The 21,329-nt window shown below is 40.6% G+C and overlaps 2 protein-coding genes across 3 annotated transcripts in view; one reads left to right on the top strand and one right to left on the bottom strand.

Annotated features, from left to right (window-relative positions):
* The window catches only part of CHD1 (chromodomain helicase DNA binding protein 1), a 74,208-nt gene extending 61,996 nt beyond the window's left edge, over nucleotides 1-12,212 (bottom strand). For both annotated transcript variants that reach the window (XM_055387287.2, XM_031011276.3), the window contains exons 1-2: nucleotides 11,710-12,212; nucleotides 9,509-9,709 (exon numbers count right to left, since the gene is read on the bottom strand). In XM_055387287.2, the coding sequence (XP_055243262.2) occupies nucleotides 9,509-9,561 (53 nt within the window). In that variant the 5' untranslated portion in view covers nucleotides 9,562-9,709; nucleotides 11,710-12,212. The remainder of the gene's footprint in view (nucleotides 1-9,508; nucleotides 9,710-11,709) is intronic.
* LOC129533551 (basic proline-rich protein-like) overlaps nucleotides 10,796-21,329 on the top strand; it is a 67,758-nt gene continuing 57,224 nt past the window's right edge. The window contains exons 1-2 of the mRNA XM_063705974.1: nucleotides 10,796-10,860; nucleotides 11,137-11,813. Coding sequence (XP_063562044.1) covers nucleotides 10,796-10,860; nucleotides 11,137-11,813 — 742 coding nt within the window. The remainder of the gene's footprint in view (nucleotides 10,861-11,136; nucleotides 11,814-21,329) is intronic.

The raw sequence follows: 21,329 nt of genomic DNA on the forward strand, positions 1-21,329 counted from the left end.
GATGATTAGACATTTTGGTACCCCTTATACAACTAATTCTGATTCTTTTATTGTAAATTTTCCTTTCATATCCAACCTCTGCCTTTTACTAATGTAACTAAGGACTGAATCATTTAGAACTGTGAAAACAGTATTACAGAAGTAATAATAATCAATCTCAAGCATAAAAACAAAAAGACTCCTTGTTTTAGGCTTGTAGGAATTTAGAATGTTACTTCACTCTTCTCCAATGGCCCCATGCCTTGACATAAAAACTTTTGATCCTAGGACTCATTAGCTTTTACTAACATACTTTTCCTTAGTATAAAAATTAAATCACTCTGCTTTTTGCTTAAGCCTGTCTAAATGCCTTACCACCAAAGTCACATCACCAGGACATTTTTAACATACGTGAAATTTAAGATTATCATGGTTTTAAGCCCATCCCTCCAAAAACAAAGAAACCAAAAAAAAAAAAAACCTCTTAATTAATATTGGGCTTGATACTTGTCCTTATGATCAAACTTCACTCCTACATTTGATTGGCCACAGATTTTAGCATCTCTCTGCATTTACAGTATCCACCTGACATATACATGTATTTTTGAAGACTTTTATCTCTTTCTTGATTATAAGCTTTAAAGGAACTCAAATTTTAGAATCCCATGATATCTACCACATAGTAATTGCTCAATCATCTAAACAACTATCTGAAAACAAACACCTGTATTTCTTAAAGCAACAACAGTAGAACTGAGAAATAGCTATTTGGAGTCATTCTCATTAAGAAAAGAGTACCCCGCTATTCTTGTGCCTTATGCCTCAGTTCTGAGAGATACTGTAGACACTGAATTACAGAAGTCAGTACTGTTTGAATAGAACTTTGCACATCTCCAGCTTTGTCTCTACATATTTTAATCTCAATAACTTAGATCTCTATCTATCTACACCAAAGAAACTTCTAAGTGCAATTTAACATTTAAAGTTGACTTCTGACTCAACAGTCACCTCATACCATAGTGATACATAATATATTTTCAATCATAAACACTAATTTTCTCAGTCACATATACAAGTTGATTCTGGTACAAGATTCCTGGAATCTCTCCCTAAAACTAGTGGTTCCAACCCATTCACATGGGGAATACAGTCCCCATTGGCAGTGTTTTTTCTGCTATGCTTCCTTTTTTTTCCTTCCTTCACCTGGAACTAAGTCACAGAAAAACTTTTTTTTTTTTTTTTTTTGAGATGGAGTCTCACTCTGTCGCCCAGGCTGGAGTGCCGTGGCACAATCTCGGCTCACTGCAAGCTCTGCCTCCTGGGTTCATGCCATTCTCCCGCCTCAGCCTCCCGAGTAGCTGGGACCACAGGTGCCCGCCACCACGCCCAGCTAATTTTTTTGTATTTTTAGTAGAGACGGGGTTTCACCATATTAGCCAGGATGGTCTTGATCTTCCGACCTTGTGATCCACCCGACTTGGCCTCCCAAAAGTGCTGGGATTATAGATGTGAGCCACCGCGCCTGGCCAAAAACTTTTAACAATGAGTAAATCTCAGGTAAAGAACTGCAAAGCTAGATGTCAAATACATTCTCCTTATTAGGGGACTTGCATACTTCTTTAATGGGGGACTATGACTTCCATAAACATCTTCCTGAGCCGGGTGCGGTAGCTCACACCTGTAATCCCAGCACTTTGGGAGGCCAAGGTGGGCGGATCACGAGGTCAGGAGATCGAGACTATCCTGGCCAACATGGTGAAACCCCGTCTGTACGAAAAATACAAAAATTAGCTGGGCATGGTGGCGCGTGCCTGTAATCACTGCTACTCGAGAGGCTGAGGCAGGAGAATCACTTGTTGGAGGATGCAGTGAGCCAAGATCACGCCACAGCACTCCAGCCTGGCAACACAGCAAGACTCAAAAAAAAAAACAAACAAACAAAAAAAAAACTTCCTCTCCAACACCCTTCTGAATATATATCATTTGTTCTTCCTTTCTTTTCAAACTACATTTCTCATCATTATTAAAATTACAAAAGTTAAAGCATGCTATGAAAACTTTCCAAATAGCTCATTAAATGACTCTAGTAATCTACCCTCCATTTTCTTTTCACCTCACTTGCATGCCCATTTGGCCCCACAAATTTGAATATACTCAATTGCATATTTAAACTGGTTATTCCATTATCACCCCTAGATTATAATAATCTTTCTTGAAGTTAATTTATAACTTTAAAACATGGCAAGATGCTGAATGACTACAGGTGAATAGCTTCATATACATGCATATGAATTTAACATGAATACAATTCTCCTGGGAATCTTATTAAAATGGAAATTCTGGCTCAGTAGATCTGGGACCTTTTAAGATGAAGGAATTGTTCTGTACATTACTGGAGAACAGAATAAATGATTCTATGCACTTGTCAAAACCCAAAGAACTGTGCATCATTGAATAAGCATTAATATATGCAAATTTTAAAAATCAACCAGTATGATGATGATCACTGGATGGAATGCAGATTGTGACAAACGAATCTAATTTTATTACGAATTTATCACATAATTACACTCAAAGGGGTGAGGGAAAAATGAACTTGACCAACATCAGAAAGCAGTGTTTTGACTAGAAACTTAAAGGCTAAATATTAAAGTGTACTGTATGTAAACACCGTATTTTAGTTGCAAAATTAGTTTCTCTTGATAAAGTATATCCTAAAAATTCTAAAACTGCTTTACATGTATATTATGAGTGAATATATAAGCACATAAATGGTGGATGGTCAGAGCCAGGTTTCTCATTGTTGAGTAAGGAAGTTACAAAGCAATAAGAAAGGTTAGAATGAACCCTATAGCACAGGATTAGAGTTGGAGCCATCGGTATGAACTCATGTTTATGTATGAGATAATATGTATACAGACGTAAGGATACAGAAATGACTATAGATACGTAGGTATACATAGTATATCTACATATATTACCTAGCTCTGTCTACTTTGTTCACTGAGAGGAAATAAAAGCAGTGACACTTGAATATCAACAAGCACACCCAGTACCCAAATCTTGGTTTCTAATGCCATTCTCCAAAAAAATGGAACCAAGGCTCCTTGGAGAGTGGCTGATTCTAGGGTAAAAGTAAGGCAGTGTGTAAAAGAAACACACGAGCCAACCTAAAAAAGCTTCCAAGAGCCAAGGCTAGATCAATTTAAGTAACAAAAAAGTCAACTATTACACATTAGATACATAAAAGTACCTATTATACATAAATATATACAAATATGTATTTTATAGAGTTGTAATCCACTAAGCTGGATTACAACTCAAAGCACATACATAAATCCATACATATATAAACGATTTAGAAATTTCCTTACAGAAATTCCATTTAATATATGTAAATACTCCCCCCACCAGGAGATGGAATTTAATTCCTATCCCAACCCTCTTGAAAGTAGGCTAGACAAAGTGACTTGCTTCCAAAGATTATATTATGGAAAGGGAAAAACAGTAACTTTACAGTAGAGAAACTTGCAAATACTACCTTGACCAAGTGAGAGGTTAACACCACCAGTAATGTCATAAGGATAACATGTTTCCCATATGATGTGACTAGCACACTTTATCTTTGTGGTATTCTTTCTAAAAACCAATAACCCTAGTTTATCCTAAGAACAATAGACAAGGCCAGGTGTGGTGGCTCACACACCTGTAATCCCAACACTCTGGGAGGCCAAGGCGGGTGGATTACCTGAGGTCAAGAGTTCAAGATCAGCCTGACCAACACAGAGAAACCCTGTCTCTACTAAAAATACAAAAATTAGCCAGGCATGGTGGTGCACACCTGTAGCCCCAGTCACTCGGGAGGCTGTGGCAGGAGAATCGTTTGAACCCAGGAGGCGGAGGCTACAGTGAGCTGAGATCGCGCCATTGCACTCCAGCATGGGCAACAGAGCAAGACACCGTCTCAAAAAAAAAAAAAAAAAAAAACACACACACAGACAAATCTAGATTTCAAAGATATTCTACAGGATAACTGGCCAGTATTTCTCAAGATGGTTTAGACCATGAAAACTAAGGAAAGACTTAGAAACTCTCACAAATGAAAGGAGACTGGGGAGACGTGACAACTAAATGCAATGTGGCACTCTGGATTTAATCCTACAACAGAAAAGAGGGAGTCAATGGAAAAATCAACGAAATCCAAGTATAGCGTTTAGGTAATAGTTTTTTAAAAAAGAATAAAAAAATAAATAAAATGGCTATAAATCTTGTTTCCCCATCTGGAAAGTGGGAATCATAACAATGTATAACATCACAGAAGTTTTGTGAGGATGAACTGTGATAATTCAAGTAATGCACAATGCCCTATGTGCATCATGCTAGGTTAAGGCACAGCAAGAGCTCAACAATCATCAGTTGCCATTGTTACTGCTTCCGGAGAAACGAAACTTACCTAGCCTCTTGCTAGTCCTGCTCAAGACACAGTTAATTGGAGGTTCACAGAGAATGAAAACCATGTATAACAACATCAATAACAAAGTGGCAAGATGCTATGACTCTAGATGAATAGCTTCATATAAACGTATATGAACTTAATACATAAGAATCACTTGGAATCTTGTTAAAATGAAGATTCTGATTCAGTAGGTCTGGGGCGAGGCACAAGGTTCTACAGTTATAATAAGCTCCCAAATGATGCCAACACTGCTGGTCCACGGACCACAACTGGTGCAACTTTTCTATTTCTTTAGTTTTAAATATTTCCCATTTTAAAAAAAGGTTAAACATTTTCTCCATTCATCATAAAGTAATACTCATTTTAAAACACAAAACTGCACCATATATAACCCATCAGTCATCAAGATCTTAAACAAGCAACTACTTAAGCAGAGTAAAAGGGGTAACATCACATTAATGTTTGCCCACACATTATGACTACATACAGAAAAGTAATCTTTGAAAGGTAACTCATACACCATTCTGATCTTTAACCATACAGCCATTCCTGAAGTAAATCATCACTCAAGATAACTTATTTAAAACTAAAAAAAGTCAGCCAGGCGCAGTGGCTCATGCCTGTAATCCCAGCACTTTGGGAGGCCGAGGTGGGTGGATCACAAGGTCAGGAGTTCAAGACCACCAGCCTGGCCAACATGGTGAAATCCCAACTTTACTAAAAATACAAAAATTAGCGGGGCATGGTGGCAGTCACCTATAATCCCAGCTACTCAGGAGGCAGAGGCAGAAAACTGCCTGAACCCAGGAGACGGAGGTTGCAGTGAGCCAAGATCGTGCTACTGCACTCCAGCCTGGGCAACAGAGTGAGACTCCATCTCAATTAAAAAAAAAACAAACCACACACACATTAAAAAAAAGTCTACCAGGATTTGAAAAATTTGCTTGCAAATACCACCACAAATCCACACAGCTGCAAATTGATGCTTTGAAATCTTCCAGCATTATCTTTAAAAAGCTTAACTTCAGTTACATAAAACTTTGTCTTGAGCTGTAACTGTTATACAGGTGCATCCTGGCCCACATTTCTTAGTAACTAAATTTCAAGACTGTCAGCAATAGCATAGCCAAAGAGACATATTTTTCCTGTGTATTCTTCTTCCTTTCAGTGAATAGTTATATAGAGAGCTCTCCAGACAGAAAGAATAGTTAAAAAAATTTTTTTTCAATAGAAAGCTAACTGTAACCTGCAAATGTCAAATGAATTCTTTCTTAATTCTATTCCGTTTAATAAACTTTCACAAAAGAAAAAGGAAATTTTGAAGCAAAAATACATTATAGAATTCTAGCCACTAAAAAACCAAAATTTACTTTAAAAACCTACTTACAACGAATATGAACTTTAGAAACAAAGTATATTTCTAATCTAATTATATTAGGGGCCAGGCACGGTGGCTCATGCCTGTTATCCCCAGTGCTTTGGGAGGCCAAGGCGGGCAGATCACCTGACGTCAGGAGTTCGAGACCAGTCTGGCCAACATGACGAAACACCGTCTCTGCTAAAAATACAAAAATTAGCTGGATGCAGTGGTGCATGCCTGTAGTCCCAGCTACTCGCGAGGCTGAGGCAGGAGAATTGCTTGAACTCGGTAGGCGGAGGATGCAGTGAGCCAAGGTCATACCACTGCACTCCAGCCTGGGCGACACAGCAAGACTCTGGCTCAAAAAAAAAGAAAAAAAATTACTCTATATTAATATTCATAGTTATAGAAACTTTATTTTTTTTGCAAGAAAATCCCTCTATCTCTAAAGTTCACCTCCTCAGTCTTTTAACTAGGCACAATCTCCCTTCTTTGTAATGTCTTATGACAAAAGCTTCTGGGGAAGGGAGTGGGAATTGAGTGTTAATGACAGTGGAGCATAGTATAGCAGCGGTAAGAAAGAAAATGAAGGCAAAAAAGAAGGTCTCTCTCCTGATAAACTCCAAGGCAGTTGTAAAAACTAGATAACTTGATAACCACACTTTTCAGAAGCACACAAAACCTGTATAGCAGAATTAACAACTCCGAATAATTAAAGAAATATGCTTTGCAATTATTTAAGATGAGTATGCATTGTAAAAGATTCCTTAAATTTGATTTCGCAAGGTTTAAATTTTTTTTTTTTTTTTTTTTTTTTGAGACGGAGTTTCACTCATTTCCCAGGCTGGAGTGCAATCGCGTGATCTCTGGCTCACTGCAACCTCCGTCTGCCTCCTGGGTTCAAGCAATTCTCCTGCCTCAGCCTCCCGAGCAGCTGGGATTACAGGCCACCACACCCAGCTCATTTTGTATTTTTGGTAGAGACAGGATTTCTCCATGTTGGTCAAGGTGGTCTCGAACTCCCAACCTCAGGTGATCTGCCTGCTCGGCCTCCCAAAGTGCTGGGATTACAGGCGTAAACCACCGCACCCGGCCACAAGGTTTAACTTTTTTTCACCTGTAGTATCAAATTGGACTTATTACTCCTCCTCGCTTTAGATATGGCAGAAAAATATATAAAATATTGGAACAGGTAAGTAGTCAGAATATACCAGCACATGATCTGTCTGCATATCCAACTAGAAGATTTACTCTCGAGTCTTATCTCCTATTTTATGAGTAGTTTGGTTCTTTTGTTTCCTCTAGGTATTTCTACCTACTAACCATTCCATTCCAACTATGAATAAGAAAACGTGAGGCCGGGTATGGCGGCTCACACCTGTAATCCCAACACTTTGGGAGGCCAAGGTGGGAGGACTGCTTGAGCCCATGAGTTCAAGACCAGCTGAGGCTATATGGTGAGACCTCATCTCTACAAAAAATTTTAAAATTAGCTGAGTGTGGTGGCATGCACGCCTCTCAGGATGCTGAGGTGGGAGAATCGTTTGAGCCCAGGAGGTGGAGGCAGAGGCTGCAGTGAGCTGAGACTACACAACTGTACTCCAGCCTGGGTGACAGAGTGAGGCCCTGTCTCAAAACAAAAGAAAATAAAAAAAAAAATTGTGGGTGGACAATATGACTCTTCTATTTACTTAACTATAGTCAGTAGTCAACATACCTATAGAGATTTGAATCAAAGCTGAGATTCAAAAGTCTTTTAATTAAACCTCAACTCTGGTGATTCTAGTAAAACTTTACTGTTTGAAACTTTACGATGCACTTTGTAATTAATTAAAATGAAACTTCAATATCAGTTCAATCCTTAGAGTTAAGGCAATCTTATGAGTTTTAATTAATGCAGAGATAGCATCAACTCAGGTTTTATAACTCCTAGACCAATACTTGTTCAACTAATAATGCTGCTTTCCATAACTGTTCCTTATTTTATTCTCTGTGATGTTCTTGTTTATCCAAACAGTATGTATGAAAGCTGATAAACTAAAGTATAACTAGCAAGGTCAGAAAATTCCAAGTGTCAGGCCGGGCGTGGTGGCTCACGCCTATAATCTCAGCACTTTGGGAGCTCGAGGCAGGTGGATCACTTGAGGCCAGGAGTTTGAGACCAGCCTGGCCAATGTGGCGAAACCCCATCTCTACAAAAAAAATACAAAAATTAGCTGGGAGTGGTGGCTAGCGCCTGTAATCCCAGCTACTCCGGAGGCTGAGGTAGGAGAAACACTTGAGCCTGGGAGGTGGAGGTTGCAGCGAGCCGGGATCACACCACTGCACTCCAGCCTGGTCGACAGAGCAAGACTCTGTCTCAAAAAAAAAAAGAAAAAGAAAAGTCCAAGTTTCAGATCAAATACAAATACCACTATTTAGTTTTCTATCTAACATTTTTTCTTAATCTTCCTAACTGCCAAAACTTTCCTGTTGCTTGTCCACCCCCATGTCTCCATCACTGTAATTAATGTTTTTGTTATATAGTATCCTGTATTACACAAAACATGCTGGTTACAATAAGCAAATATTCAGTGCTCATTATCTCAGAAAATATTTTAAGCCCTTTACATGAAGCATCTCAATCCTCAAATTTTTTTAAATTTTATTTTTTATAAATTAGAGACAAGGTCTCACTATGCTGCCTAAGCTGGTCTCCAACTCTTGAGTTCAAGTGATCCTCCTGCCTCAGCCTCTGAAAGTGCTGGGATTACAAACAGGATCCAACAAGCCCAGCCGTGAACTTTAAATAAGATAAACAATAGTTTAATCCCCTCTTTATGGGGCAAAAATCAGAGCCTCAGAGATTAAGTAATTTGCCCTAATTCACACAACTAATAAGAGGTAGAAATAGGGTAAGCAAACAGTTTGACTCCAGTGCCCACATTCCTAATTTCTATATATGATAATGCATATAACTACATGGATTGTAAACTAATGTGCAGATAACTCAAAATTTGAGAGCTACAGAATTTAAAGAATCTTCTTTGCAAACACTTGACCCAAGCAAGAACTCTTAACTCCTTCACAGATAATTAAAACTCCAATCTGAAAATAAAAAAGGGCCACAGTAATATTTCAACAAATGTCTGGCTCAGCACTGTCTAAAACTTTCTCCAGTGATAGAATGTTTTCTATGTGCTGTCCAATATGGTAGCCACTAGCCACATGTGATTATTCAGCACTTGAAATATATCTAGTATAACTCAGTAAATTCTGAATATTTTGTAATTGAAGTTCAAATAGCCACATGTGGCTAGTGGTTACCACACTGGAGAGTACAGGAATAGAAGACAAAATGCCAGAAAAAGATGAGTGAAAAAATTTTTATTGCCTTCATCTAGAAATTTCACTAACAGTCAAAACAATTTAAATCTATTATACATGCTCCAGCTTAATTATTAGCTCAAATATAAACTTCCAAATAGATTTAAGTAAACAAAAACTGTCTATATTTAAGATCTGTGTATCTGAATGAAAAAAATAATTAAAACCTGTATTATGAAAAAAGGTTCATATATCAGAATTTTTTAAGTATTTGGATAGCTAAGAGGAAAACCTGAAAACTCTGCTACCTATGAGGAAAACTAAATAACACTAACAATAAAGAAAAAACAGAGTCAAGTTTTCAACTCTCTTCATAGTAAACAATTGATAACGAAGTGCTTACTTACCTTGATTCTCCACTACTGTTTCTAACACTTTCTTCATCACTGTGTCCATTCATTGTAAATTATTATCAAGAAGTTTTAAAGTAAAATATAAATCTTCCCAGTTTAAAAGATGAATATAAATACTGACTCCTTGAATATAAAAATTCACAGATGAATTTTCTTCAACAGTCACAGGTTTTCTGGGACTCTCCTTTGATTCACCTAAAGAAAATATATTAATAAATTAACAAAATTTCCTGCAGAAAAAAGGTAAATTAAGCCCTGTCTAAAACGTATAAATCTACGTAAGCCAATTAGACTACAGCTGTTAAGGAAGAAGTGGGGGCCTTTTATTAAATACTTAAAATATCTAGACTTGTAATAACTACACTCCTGACTGCTAACTAGAATTTAGTATGCTACTGCTAATATACTTCGGACAGAAAAAATTAAAATATTTGTGGAGTGAAAGGATTTTTAGAGACTAACTGCAACTAACAATGTTTTTATAGACTCCTAAAGCAAGGTGATACGATGTAACATATGCATACATCCCAAGAGTAGATAACGGAGTCTTATTAGACAACTTGGTCGAATAAATGAAGGGGGGGGGGGTGGGGGGAGGTTACCTTTAATCAAACTCTCACTCCTATCACCAAGAACTTCATACACTTGAGTGAGAAAGTTCTGAAAACGCTCCCATGGGAGGAACAGGCAAATAAAAGATACCATATACTCTCAACAAAAATGCATAGCTCAAAATAAATGTGTTATTTAACAGGTAAACGGATAGTGGGATGATAACATTTAAATAATACTTAACCAGTTTGCACTTGGTTTTTATTTTGTGAAAAAAATTGAAAAGGTAATAGAATATACACTATATCTGATTTTTTACGTAAAAAATTTGGGGCAAGAATAATGAACCAAGACACACCATTTCCACCTTTAAAGATTTCAGTACAACACTGAAGAATCACCTACAAGCCATCCACGAATAAACAAAGGAGATTTCTGGCAGGGGAGGGAGAGGAAGAAGCGGGGGAAGGAGACGTCAGATCCTTCCCCAGCCAGAAAGTACCGAGACAGCCAACTGAGAGCAGAGCTGTCCTCCGACCTCAGCAAAGAAAATTCACTCCTACGATTATTTCCATTCCACAAAAGAGGGAGGGAAACAGACTGTTACCAACTCAACGATAGCAAAGTCTGCATCTGGATCAGGATGTTAATTCTCTAGACTACTGTCCAGTAGACTCTGCAAGAACAGGTTATCTAAAAAGTAACCGTTGTACTCAACATTTATTCCTAATGTTAAATATTAATCTCAACCCGTCAAAGTGCCTTACTGAACAATTAAGTCTTAAAAAATCTAAGTATGTTAACAAACTGCCTTTCCCGTTTCTTCCTTTAAAAAGTTCACTCCCCTTTTCGTTCTTTCTTTTTCACCTTCCTTTCGTCCCTCAAAATGGCTTTCTCTGTACATTTTAACTTCCTTTCCCCTCCATCTCCCTTATCCGAATAAGTCCTCTGAGACCCTTTTCACAACCCTGAGTTCTGAAGCTCCAAGCGCACACAGCGCTGTGTCCTCCCAAGCGTCTCCACAATGACTACCCTAAGTTATTAAACCTCTTCAATCCTCTGTCTTTTAGCAGTTGCTTTGCTCCTGCTAAGTTTTTAAAGCGGCACTCGAAAGAGGTTTGGAAACCATCCTCACTCATCCATCCAGCGCGCTCCAATCAGCCTCCCTCGCGGACCTGCCCCCCTCTCCCAGGGCCTCCATCCCGGTCCAGGAGTCCCTCTTCCCGCCTCAAACTTCCCGCAGACCCGCCCCGCGCCCTCCCAGGCTCGCCCGAGCCGCCGCCCCCTCCCCCTCCCGCCGCTCCCCACGTGCTGGGAGCCCGGGTCGCGGCAGGACCCACGCACCGGCTAAGTGCTAGCCATTCGCGGGTCTCCTCTCGCGGCCCGGTCGGCACCAAGCCGAAGAGGACGGGGCAGGGCCTCCGGGCCGGCGCAAGGATGCGTTCTGCGGCCCCGGCCTGTACTCGCCGCTCACACGCCCCCTGCGCGCCAGGCCCGTACACCGCCACCGGCACTCACAGAGCCACCCGGCCTTCACCCGGCCGCTGGGCCGCCGCCTGGGCACCGCGCCGCGCCCGCCCTCCGCCCGGCCGGTTCCTGTCCTCTCCTCCACATCCTGACCCGCCCGCCGCCCCCTTTCTTACCGGCGGGCTTGGCGGGGCGGAGGGAGCCGACTCGGGTGGACGGCCTCCCCCGCGCCCAGGCCCGGGATCTCCGCCGCCGAGTCCTAGGGCTCCGGCGTCTCGGGGTAAGCAAGAGTCCGTGCGGGGGAGGGGGAAGGGGACAGACGCGGAGGGGAAGGGGAAGCCCCGCTCCGCAGCACCAACGCGCGATCCCCTGCGGAGTGGAGCTAACAATTCATTATTGAAGCACCAAGGGCGAGGGCAGCAAGAGCTATAAGTAACAAGTCGTCGCCGCCGCCGCCGCCGTCGCGCGCGCGCTCCCGCTCCCTCCGCTTATCTGCGCCCGGCAGCCGCCATGACGCCGAGAAAGCAAGCGAGCGCAACCGTCTCCGTCGTAGCCGCCGCCGCCACCGAGGTCGCCGTCGCCTCCGCCTCCCGCGCGACGTAAGCGCCTCTGCTCACTCCCCTTCCCGACAGAGCGCGAGGCGGGCGGGCGCGCGCACGTCGAAGCCTTTCTGCTCGCGCGAGGGAGGCGGGAGGGACTAAGTTGAAGGGTCGTGGGCGTAGGAAAAAAGCGATTGGTGCTGGGGCGGGGCGGGGGGCGAGTGCGCGCACGCGCACGAATGGGAGTGCGCACGGCGGATGCGCGGAGGCCGTCGGACTCTGACTGCGCGGAGACCGCTGGACTCTGGTCGCGGCCTTAGTCCGCTGATCCTCGCTTGGGTGCCCGCCCTTAGCGGCCCGGCGTTGAATTCCGGGAAGTGGGAGCTTCAGGCTCGCTCCGTGCGGGTATGGGCGCTAATGTCACTTGGGATGGTTGCGCAAGGACATCGCGGCGGACACTGACAAGGAACCGGGGAGGAACGGTGGTGGGGAGAGACTGCGATGGGACTTGGGAAGCCGGGAAGGGCCGCGCTGAATAAGCCTAAGGGGCCGGGTCGCAAGGAGTGTCGGGTAGCACAGGCCTCGGCTCAGTCGGAGCGCCAGGCCTCAGGGTCCGGGCGGGGGCTGCTGCGTCACACCAGGCAGCCTGGGAACGCAACTGTTGGGCAACCGTGGTGGCCTCTCGCCACCACTTACGCTTGGGCGATCTGCGATTGACGCATCCTGGGAGCTGATGTCCCGCACGGGCGGGGCGCCGGAGGAGGAGAGAAAATAGAGACCCGGTTGTTGACAGCCTGTGATGCCGCTTGATTCATGTGTGGGTGGCCTGGTTTAGAAATGTACCACCCTTCCTTTCTAGGTTCCTCCCCGGAGGGCGGGGTGAAGGGTGCGGCGCCGAATCGCAACAAAAAACGCTGCTCGAGGGATGTTAGTAACTGTCTCAGCTTAAGTTGCTGCCTTTTAGCTTACAGTTTGTATCGTAACTGTAATTGTGGACCTTAGTTAAATCCCTTCAGCGTGTTGGAAACATATTTTTAAGTGTATTTTTGAAACATACTTAGAGCATTTTGAAATGCTTTTTTGAAAGCGTTTTTTAAATCAAAATTCTGTTACACTTTTTTTCAGTCTGCAGATGAACTTGACTCACTCCAGGTTAATGATTTTTGTTTTTTACTTATTTTTGTAGAGGCGGGGTTTTGTCATGTTGCTAGGTTGGTGTTGAACTCCTGAGCTCGAGCGATCCACCTGCCACTGCCTTCCAAAGTGCTGGAATTACAGGCGTGAGCCACGGCGCCCAGTGGCCGAGGTTAATAATAATTAAAAGTTTCTAATCCCATTGTTCAGTTATTTGATTTGGTGTAAAGGCGCACTTTCCAAGTCAGATGAGTTTGTGGTAACATGCATTCCCCAAATAATTATTTTTCCCTTGTGGGAAATATTCCAGTTTTAGGCTACCACCTGTTTAAACAGTTTGGTTCAAATCCTTCAAAAAAATCTCAAAACATAACTCCACATATGTATTTACTACATATTGAAGGGTATATTCACTTGGAGAAGTAGGAGAAAGCAAAGAGATGCCAATGGCCTTTTTGAAAACATGTATCTATCAGCAATAATTGAATAGCAAAACGAAGTGGAACACTACCATCCTTTGCAATATTAGATAGTTTTAATAGTGGGTTGTGAGGAATGAAAAGATCATGCAAATCGTCATTTCTGAAGTCGTCATTTCTGAACTGAGTGCTAATTTTTCATATTAAGCCTTATGTTAATATCCTTAATGAAAGGAACTTCCTGTGCCCGTAATTTCTCCAGAGAAACTATTAACATACACAGAATGTTGTAATCAGAAGTATAGTTCAGTTAATAAAGTCCTCAATTACAACTCTGACATTTTGTCATTGTCTTATGAAAAGAATTACTGTATATACAGTCTATTTTACGTTTTCCGGAAGCACGTCAGGCTGGTTTTTTGTTTTTTTACTACTAATTGTGCCATTGAATATGTTATTCTGTCATATTGTGCCATCAAACATGCTATTCGAAAAAAGATCTTGCCCAATTTGTAATAAAATATTGAACATTGGAGATTTAGATTTCGAGTAAAATCATACTTTATTGCTTTGCAGAAGTACACAGTAGGTGGAAAATTGCAACAATCTTGCCAGTTCATTTTTTAAAAAGCGTGTAGGTAATCCAAAGATACTTTTTTGATGATTTGTTATCAACATAGTTAAATTTGCAGTGTCACTTTATTTGAATAAACTGGCTTTATCTCTACTTACTGGTACTAAAACAATAGCCAAACAGTTGATAATCTCAACACATGACTAACGAAAACTTCCACGTAATTAACATTAACCAGGAGGTTTTTGTTACTATTTAATTTCTCATTTTTTAAATTTCATATTCTTTGGAAAGAATATTACTTTTCCGGAATCTAAGACAGCATTTTGTGGGTCCTTAATTGTGATATGCTTTACTAGGTAAAGTACTAAATGGGTATCATTAGGTGGGGATAGGCTGGGAACCACATATCCAGAATTGTGAAATATATAACATAAACAGGATAACTTGCTCCTTTGTTAGCTTTTTGGATGCCAGGGTTAAGATTTTAATTCCATAATTATGTCCTTGTTGCCTGGAGGATTTGCATATGAGAAACCACAAAAACAATCGGGACATTATTAAAATACCCTAGAATCTCAACCTGTGACAGTATTTCCCATATCCTTGCAAAACCAGAGGAAGTCTTTCCAATATGATTCTTAAATTTACAAAGTCCTCTGAATAGAAACCATGAAATCCTAAGTCATCTTCTAGTGAAGATTTGCTGTACATTTTCTGTTTTCCTAATAAGAAATTAGAGGAGTTTAGTTCCCAGTGTTGGGCAAGGGATAGGACTCAGTCACCTGGAAAGTTCTTTTGTAACTACACGTGCCTGACACTCCTATTCTTCCCCTCTGCTGATATGCAGAATTTCTAGGTTCTAGGTAGTATTTGGGAAGTTTCCCAGATTATTCTGATATCTACCAGCAGCTCATCCACCTTCTTTATGGTCACTGTATTTGGGGATTTTGAATGATAAATTCTTGAATCACTAAAAGCTAAATTTCAAACAGAAAATTCTTAGAGATGATACTAAGAGGCAAGTATGTATAAAATCTAATCGGCATTGAAGAAGATACAAAGATTCCATCCTCTACTGAAAAATTAAGTGTGCATGCAGAGTAAGAAAGGTTAAGTAGCCAACCTCAAAAATATTTAAAAATTATTGCATTGATGCTGTATCACTCATTTCCGTGCCCAGATTCTTTTTTTTTTTTTTTGAGACAGAGTCTCACTTTGTCACCCAGGCTGGAGTGCAATGGTGCTATCTCATTTCACTGCACTCTCCGCTTCCCGGGTTCAAGTGATTCTCATTTCTCAGCCTTCCAAGTAGCTGGGACTACAGGCATGCGCCACCACACCCAGCTAATTTTGTGTACTTTTAGTAGAAACTGGGTTTCACCGTGTTGGCAAGGCTGGTGTCAAACTCCTGACCTCGGGTGATCTGCCTGCCTCAGCCTCCCAAAGTGCTGGGATTACAGGCGTGAGCCACCATGCCCGGCCCTTTCCCAGATTCTTTATTCACTGCTGTCCAAATACTGTTGGTCCTCTGTACCTGCAGGGATTTGCAGGTACAGAGGCTCAACTATAAGGGACTTGAGCATCCCCAGGTTTTGGTAAATGGGGGTCCTGGAACTAATTCTCTGCAGATACTGAGGGACAAACTGTACCACTCATTTTAATGCAGAAATTTTGTATTCATCCTTTCTTTTTAAATCCCACTACCGGGCTTAGTTTAGGCCTCTATTTTCTCTACATCTTTCCCTTCAGCTTATCCTTTAGGTTTCCTTCAAACTTGAAATCTAACTAAATCAGTCCCCTGTTAGATACCACATATATTTGTAAACTAAACATATATAAAAATGTATGTACATATCATATATTCCTAGTATTTTAGTTGCTTAATTTTTTCACAGACTAATCTCAGTATTGCCTCTCATCATTCCTAATGGACACTTGGTACTCTAGACACTTCTTCAGGTCACTGGAAAGGTATCTCTCATTGTAAGTGGATATAACCCATTTATCTTATGGGTCAATCTTTCATAAGTTCGTTTAAGTAAATGCTCAAGAACTGCTGAGTACCTTGACACAATTGTGCTGACAACCTATAAGACTTGTCAGAAAACTCTCTGACCTCCCTTTTAGGACATGGAATTGAGTATTCTGTAAGTGCGGCATGTCATTGTATCACAATATAGCATTTGTTTCCGTACTACATTGTGAGGTCCTTGAGCAAAGAGTACTGTGCCCCAGTGCATTGTATTGATATTCATTCAATACAAATGTAAGAACGTATTACATACCAGACATTCTGCTGAGGGTAGGGAGGGATTATAATACAGCAAAAACTAACACTTTAAAAGTTAAAGCCTAGTTCAGGACACAGTCACACTATAAAATCGCAACTTAGAAAAATAGTATGAAGAGACATACAGTGCTGTGAGAATCCATAATAAAGAACCCTAGTCAGAAAAGTCTCAAGGAAGTGACGTGATCGTTGTGGTCTAGAGCTGAAGAATTAATACGAATTAGGTAGGCAAGAAAGGGAAGTACAAGAGCTGCTTTCTGGGTAAAAGAAACAACATGGGCAAAGATTCTGGGGTCAGAGAGATCACGTCAGTGCACTTGCCAGTTTGCCAAGAACAGGCCGTATTCACTTTGAGAAGTGTTCAGGTTTGGATAGTAAATTGCATGGCCATCCTATCTATAAGGGACTCTAAGAAGCATGGTTCTGCTGGAGCAAACAGCAGCTGGACAAGATGAGGCTACATAGACACTAGGCACAAAGGCTAAGTGAAGTATGTTTTTCAAGACAATGAGGAAGCTATTGAAGGATTTGAAACTGGGTGGTAGCTTGATGGGACTGGCAAATTGAAAGTTTTTACTTTAGGTATAAATCCCAAAGAAGGATTAGATGTGGGTTGAAGTAGATACAGTATTCCTAATTGAGTCAGGAGTCTTTGGCAGATAAGAGAGGTTAGAAATGACATGATAGACTAGGATAGTGTAATGGAGGTGGAGAGAAGTAGAATTGGGAAGGGTAACAAAACTTGATGGGATTGGATTCAGGCAGGGTTAGGAGGAGGAGGGATGTTAGTCATTTGCAGCTGAATGACATTCACTTATATAGTAATGTATTTGGAGATGTATAGATAGGGAGATCATTACGTTTGGTTTAAGACAGAATTGGGCCGGGTGCGGTGGCTCATCCCAGCACTTTGGGAGGCCAAAGCGGGTGGATCACAAGGTCAGGAGATCGAGACCATCCTGGCCAACACGTTGAAACCCTATCTCTACTAAAAATTAAAAATTAAAAAATTAGCCGGGCATGGTGGCATGCACCTGTAGTCCCAGCTATTTGGGAGGCTGAGGCAGGAGGATGGATTGAACCTCGGAGGCGGAGGTTGCAGTGAGCCGAGATCACGACACTGCCCTCCAGCCTGAGCGACAGAGCTAGACTGTGTCTTGGGGGAAAAAAAAAGACTTACAGAATTTCTGATGCCTTTGAATTGCCCGGGAGGCTTCTGGATAGAACCATGGAGCTAAGTGAAGTCTAGACTGAAAATTAAAGCTGTTAAGTGTGAAGTGTGTAGGGAAAAATTAAAGTCTTGAGTATTCATGAAGTAAACTTGGAAGACAGCCTAAGTGTGTGCAGTGAAGAATTCCAGTTTATTTTTGACTAGGTAGAGGAAGATGAACTGGATAAGGAGGAGTTACACAGTTACCAGCAGGGTGTTGTGCTACTGAAGATGAGTAAGGCTTCATGGAAAGAGTGGTGAATAATGTCCAGTTGCTGTATAAGAATTAGGTGGAAGGATTAGCACATATTAATCATCTAAAAAACAAATACATTAATATCTTCAAAGTCTGATTTGGGAGAATTTGTTTTCATTGTTTTTTTTCAAACAGGAACTGAACAATACCATCATTTACAGTTATGGGCTATGGGTGATCACTTAATTGGTGTGATTTGAGACTGAGAACCTCCTATTCCACAAATCTATACTTCATCCTCTACTAATGCTTGAAAAGTCATTGATAGAAATCTGTTTTAAAGCATATATTCCTGGGAAGAGTAATATGTTTAGAAGATACGTAATTCTCAGCTGTGCCAAAATTTAGAATTAACTGAGGAGTTGTGTACTAAAAATGCTCAAGATTATATTCCATGGTTCTGAGGTGGGGCCTTGGCACATGCATTTTTTTAAAAGCTCCCCAGGTGATTCTAATGTGCCATTGTTGAAAAATCATTGACAGCATCCTATTAACACAGTATTGACTCATAACGTTTTGTTTAGATGACATGTGGGTAGGACAGGACACTTATTTATAAAACAGTGGTTGGTAATGGCCATTGAGTAGGGAGGATTTCACCCAAAAGAGAACATTTGCCAAAATCTGGAAACATTTTTGTGGTCGTCCCAGTGGTTGGGTTTTGCGGAGTTGGCACTATTCATACATAGTAGTTAGAGGCCAGGATACTGTTAAAAATCCTATAGTGTACTGCACAGCCCCCTCTCCTCTCATAAGAAAGAATTATCTGGCTCAAAATGACAAGAGTGCCCTTGTTGAAAAAACTTGCTGTAAGCGATGGCAAGCTAGGTAGTAGTTTCCAGTGAAATCTTACACAGATTGGAGTTGTGGTTTGGTAAGGGTGCTAATGAATGAGGATCAACTCTCTACCTAACAGCTTAGCCAAAACTCACCCTTTCTTACAACCAGTAACAAAGGAGCCTCAAATAAAATACATTTTTCAGAACAAAGAAATGTGACTAGCATAATAGACTGGTTGCAATGTTATTTTTCTTGTTAACAATTTATAGTGTAACAAACTGTTGTTGCTGGTAAGGGTGCAAATTGGTTACAACCACTTTGGAAAACTGATGTGCAGTATTCATTATAGCTGAACTTATCCTACCCTGTAATTCAGCAGTTTCATTCCTGAGTGTATACGCAAGAGAAATTAATGTATGTGGCTACTAAAAGTTTCGTGTAACAATGTTCATAGCAGTTTGATTCATTATAGCCCCAAACTGGAACAAAGTGAAGCATATTCATAAAATGGAATATTATCTGGTAATAAAAAAGAAAGTGCTACACACAGTAACATAGACAAATCTCGCAGTCATTGCATTGAGTGAAATAAACACAAAGTAATTCATATTGTATAATTCCATTTATATGAAATTCAGGAACAAGCAAAACTAATCGATGATAGAAGTCAGGATGATATTGACCTTTCTGGGGTTGGTATTGTCTTGGAAGGGGTACAGTGAGCCTTCTGAAGTGATGGAAATGTATACCTTGATCTGGAATGTTATACTGGTGTATGCGTATGAGAAAGTTCATGAAGCCGCACATTGACTTTTTGTGAACTTTATATATGTTATACTCCAGTGTTTTTTAATTACTAAATATAAGAAAAACAGCAAAGCCACTTCTTAACTACTTGAAGTCTTCTGTCTCAAGCTTGGTTAAATACAGGGTCAACTACATACTATATTCTCAATAAATATAAATAACTCTAATGCATTATTTGGTAAAAGGAATATGGGATTTGGAATCAGACCTAGTTTGTTTGTTTTTTAAGACTAGTCAAGTGCAGGAGTGAGAAGGAGGGAAAGAGTAGAACAAGAGTTCAATCTAGACCTGACTGAACAACCAATTGAGATAACTCACTACCTTTGGACCAGCTTCAGACCTAGTTTTGTATCACAGCTTCATCTTTCATTAGCTGTATGACATTGAATAAGTCACTTACTTGGGTACTTTTTGTGACTATAAAAGAACAGAAGATAGCTGAGAGAAGTATAAAAAACATTTTTAAAATTTTAGCCTTGATTCATGATCCATCACCACTGAGAAACGTCCACACACATTCAGGAATGGGCCTCAGCAGTTAAGAATGCATTAGGTGACCTAACACCTCTGGCTTTAGCTAGTTGAACAACAGAACCCTATCTGAATGAATCAGATTTTTCTGAGAATTTAAAATTAGGGTTGAGAGAAGCTTGTCAGACTGCTGATCACTTGAACTGGGAAAATATAACCTTAGGCCAGGGCTGCTTTGTTTGCTAGCAAGCAGCATGTGGAGAATCTGAGAGCTGTGGTACAGAACAAGAGTAATCTCAGATTACTTACTGTGTCACCCAGTGTTCTAAGTGCTATAAGTCTATGAATTTGGGTACAGGTTTAGTATTCCTTATCCAAAATGGTTGGGACCAGAAGTGTTTAGGATTTGGGTTATTGGAATATTCGCGTATATATAATTAGATATTTGGGGATGAGTACTCAAGTCTAAACATGAAATTCTTTTATGCTTTATATTTTATGCTTTATATATACCTTATACACATAGCCTGAAGGCAGTTTTATACAATGTTTTCAGTAATTTTGTGCATGAAACACGTGATGCATCATACAAGGTCAGGTGTGGAATTTTCCACCTGCTGTGTCATGTGGGTGCTCAGAAAGTTTCATGAGGCAGAAAGATTGCTTGAATCTAGGAGTTCAAGACCTGCCTGGGCAACATAGTGAAACCCCAGCTGTATTTAAAACATAATAATAAAAAGTTTCAGATTTTGGAGCAATTCAGCTTTTTAATTAGGGGTGCTCAACCTGTACTATTATCCTTACTTTACAGGTAAGGAAACTAAAAAGTTTGCTTAAAGTAAGTGCTAAAGATAGTAAAACCCAAGTAATTTGACCCCAGAGTCTGCTTTCATGAAGCAGTGCTGACATACCAGACACAGATACTGTAGCTGCCTCAGTTCCTGATAGCTTTCTGGTTCCTGATCTTAGTGCTTTGCAAAGATAGGTCTGCTCCCTATCTTTGAATTATTTATAATAATTTATCCTTAAAATAAAATTTTGTGTCTTAATCTAGCTTGAGTGGGTTTCAGCCAGTTGCAACTGAAAGAGCCCTGCCTCAGTTTGACTGTGAATGGGGTTGCAAATAACAAACCTCACAGAAACTGACAATGGCTGATTCAAGGTGAGATAGGTGGGTAATGTGGACTTTCCACCATTAAGATGGAAACTTAGTTTGTGTTTTGCAGCAGTCAATCTTTTTATCCAGACTTTCTCCAACAGTGTTTTAGAACTCGGTCATTGAGTGTTGCATTACAGAATCTGGTAGCCAAATA

Source organism: Gorilla gorilla, chromosome 4 (genome assembly GCF_029281585.2).
Source record: "Gorilla gorilla gorilla isolate KB3781 chromosome 4, NHGRI_mGorGor1-v2.1_pri, whole genome shotgun sequence".
NCBI lineage: Eukaryota > Metazoa > Chordata > Mammalia > Primates > Hominidae > Gorilla > Gorilla gorilla.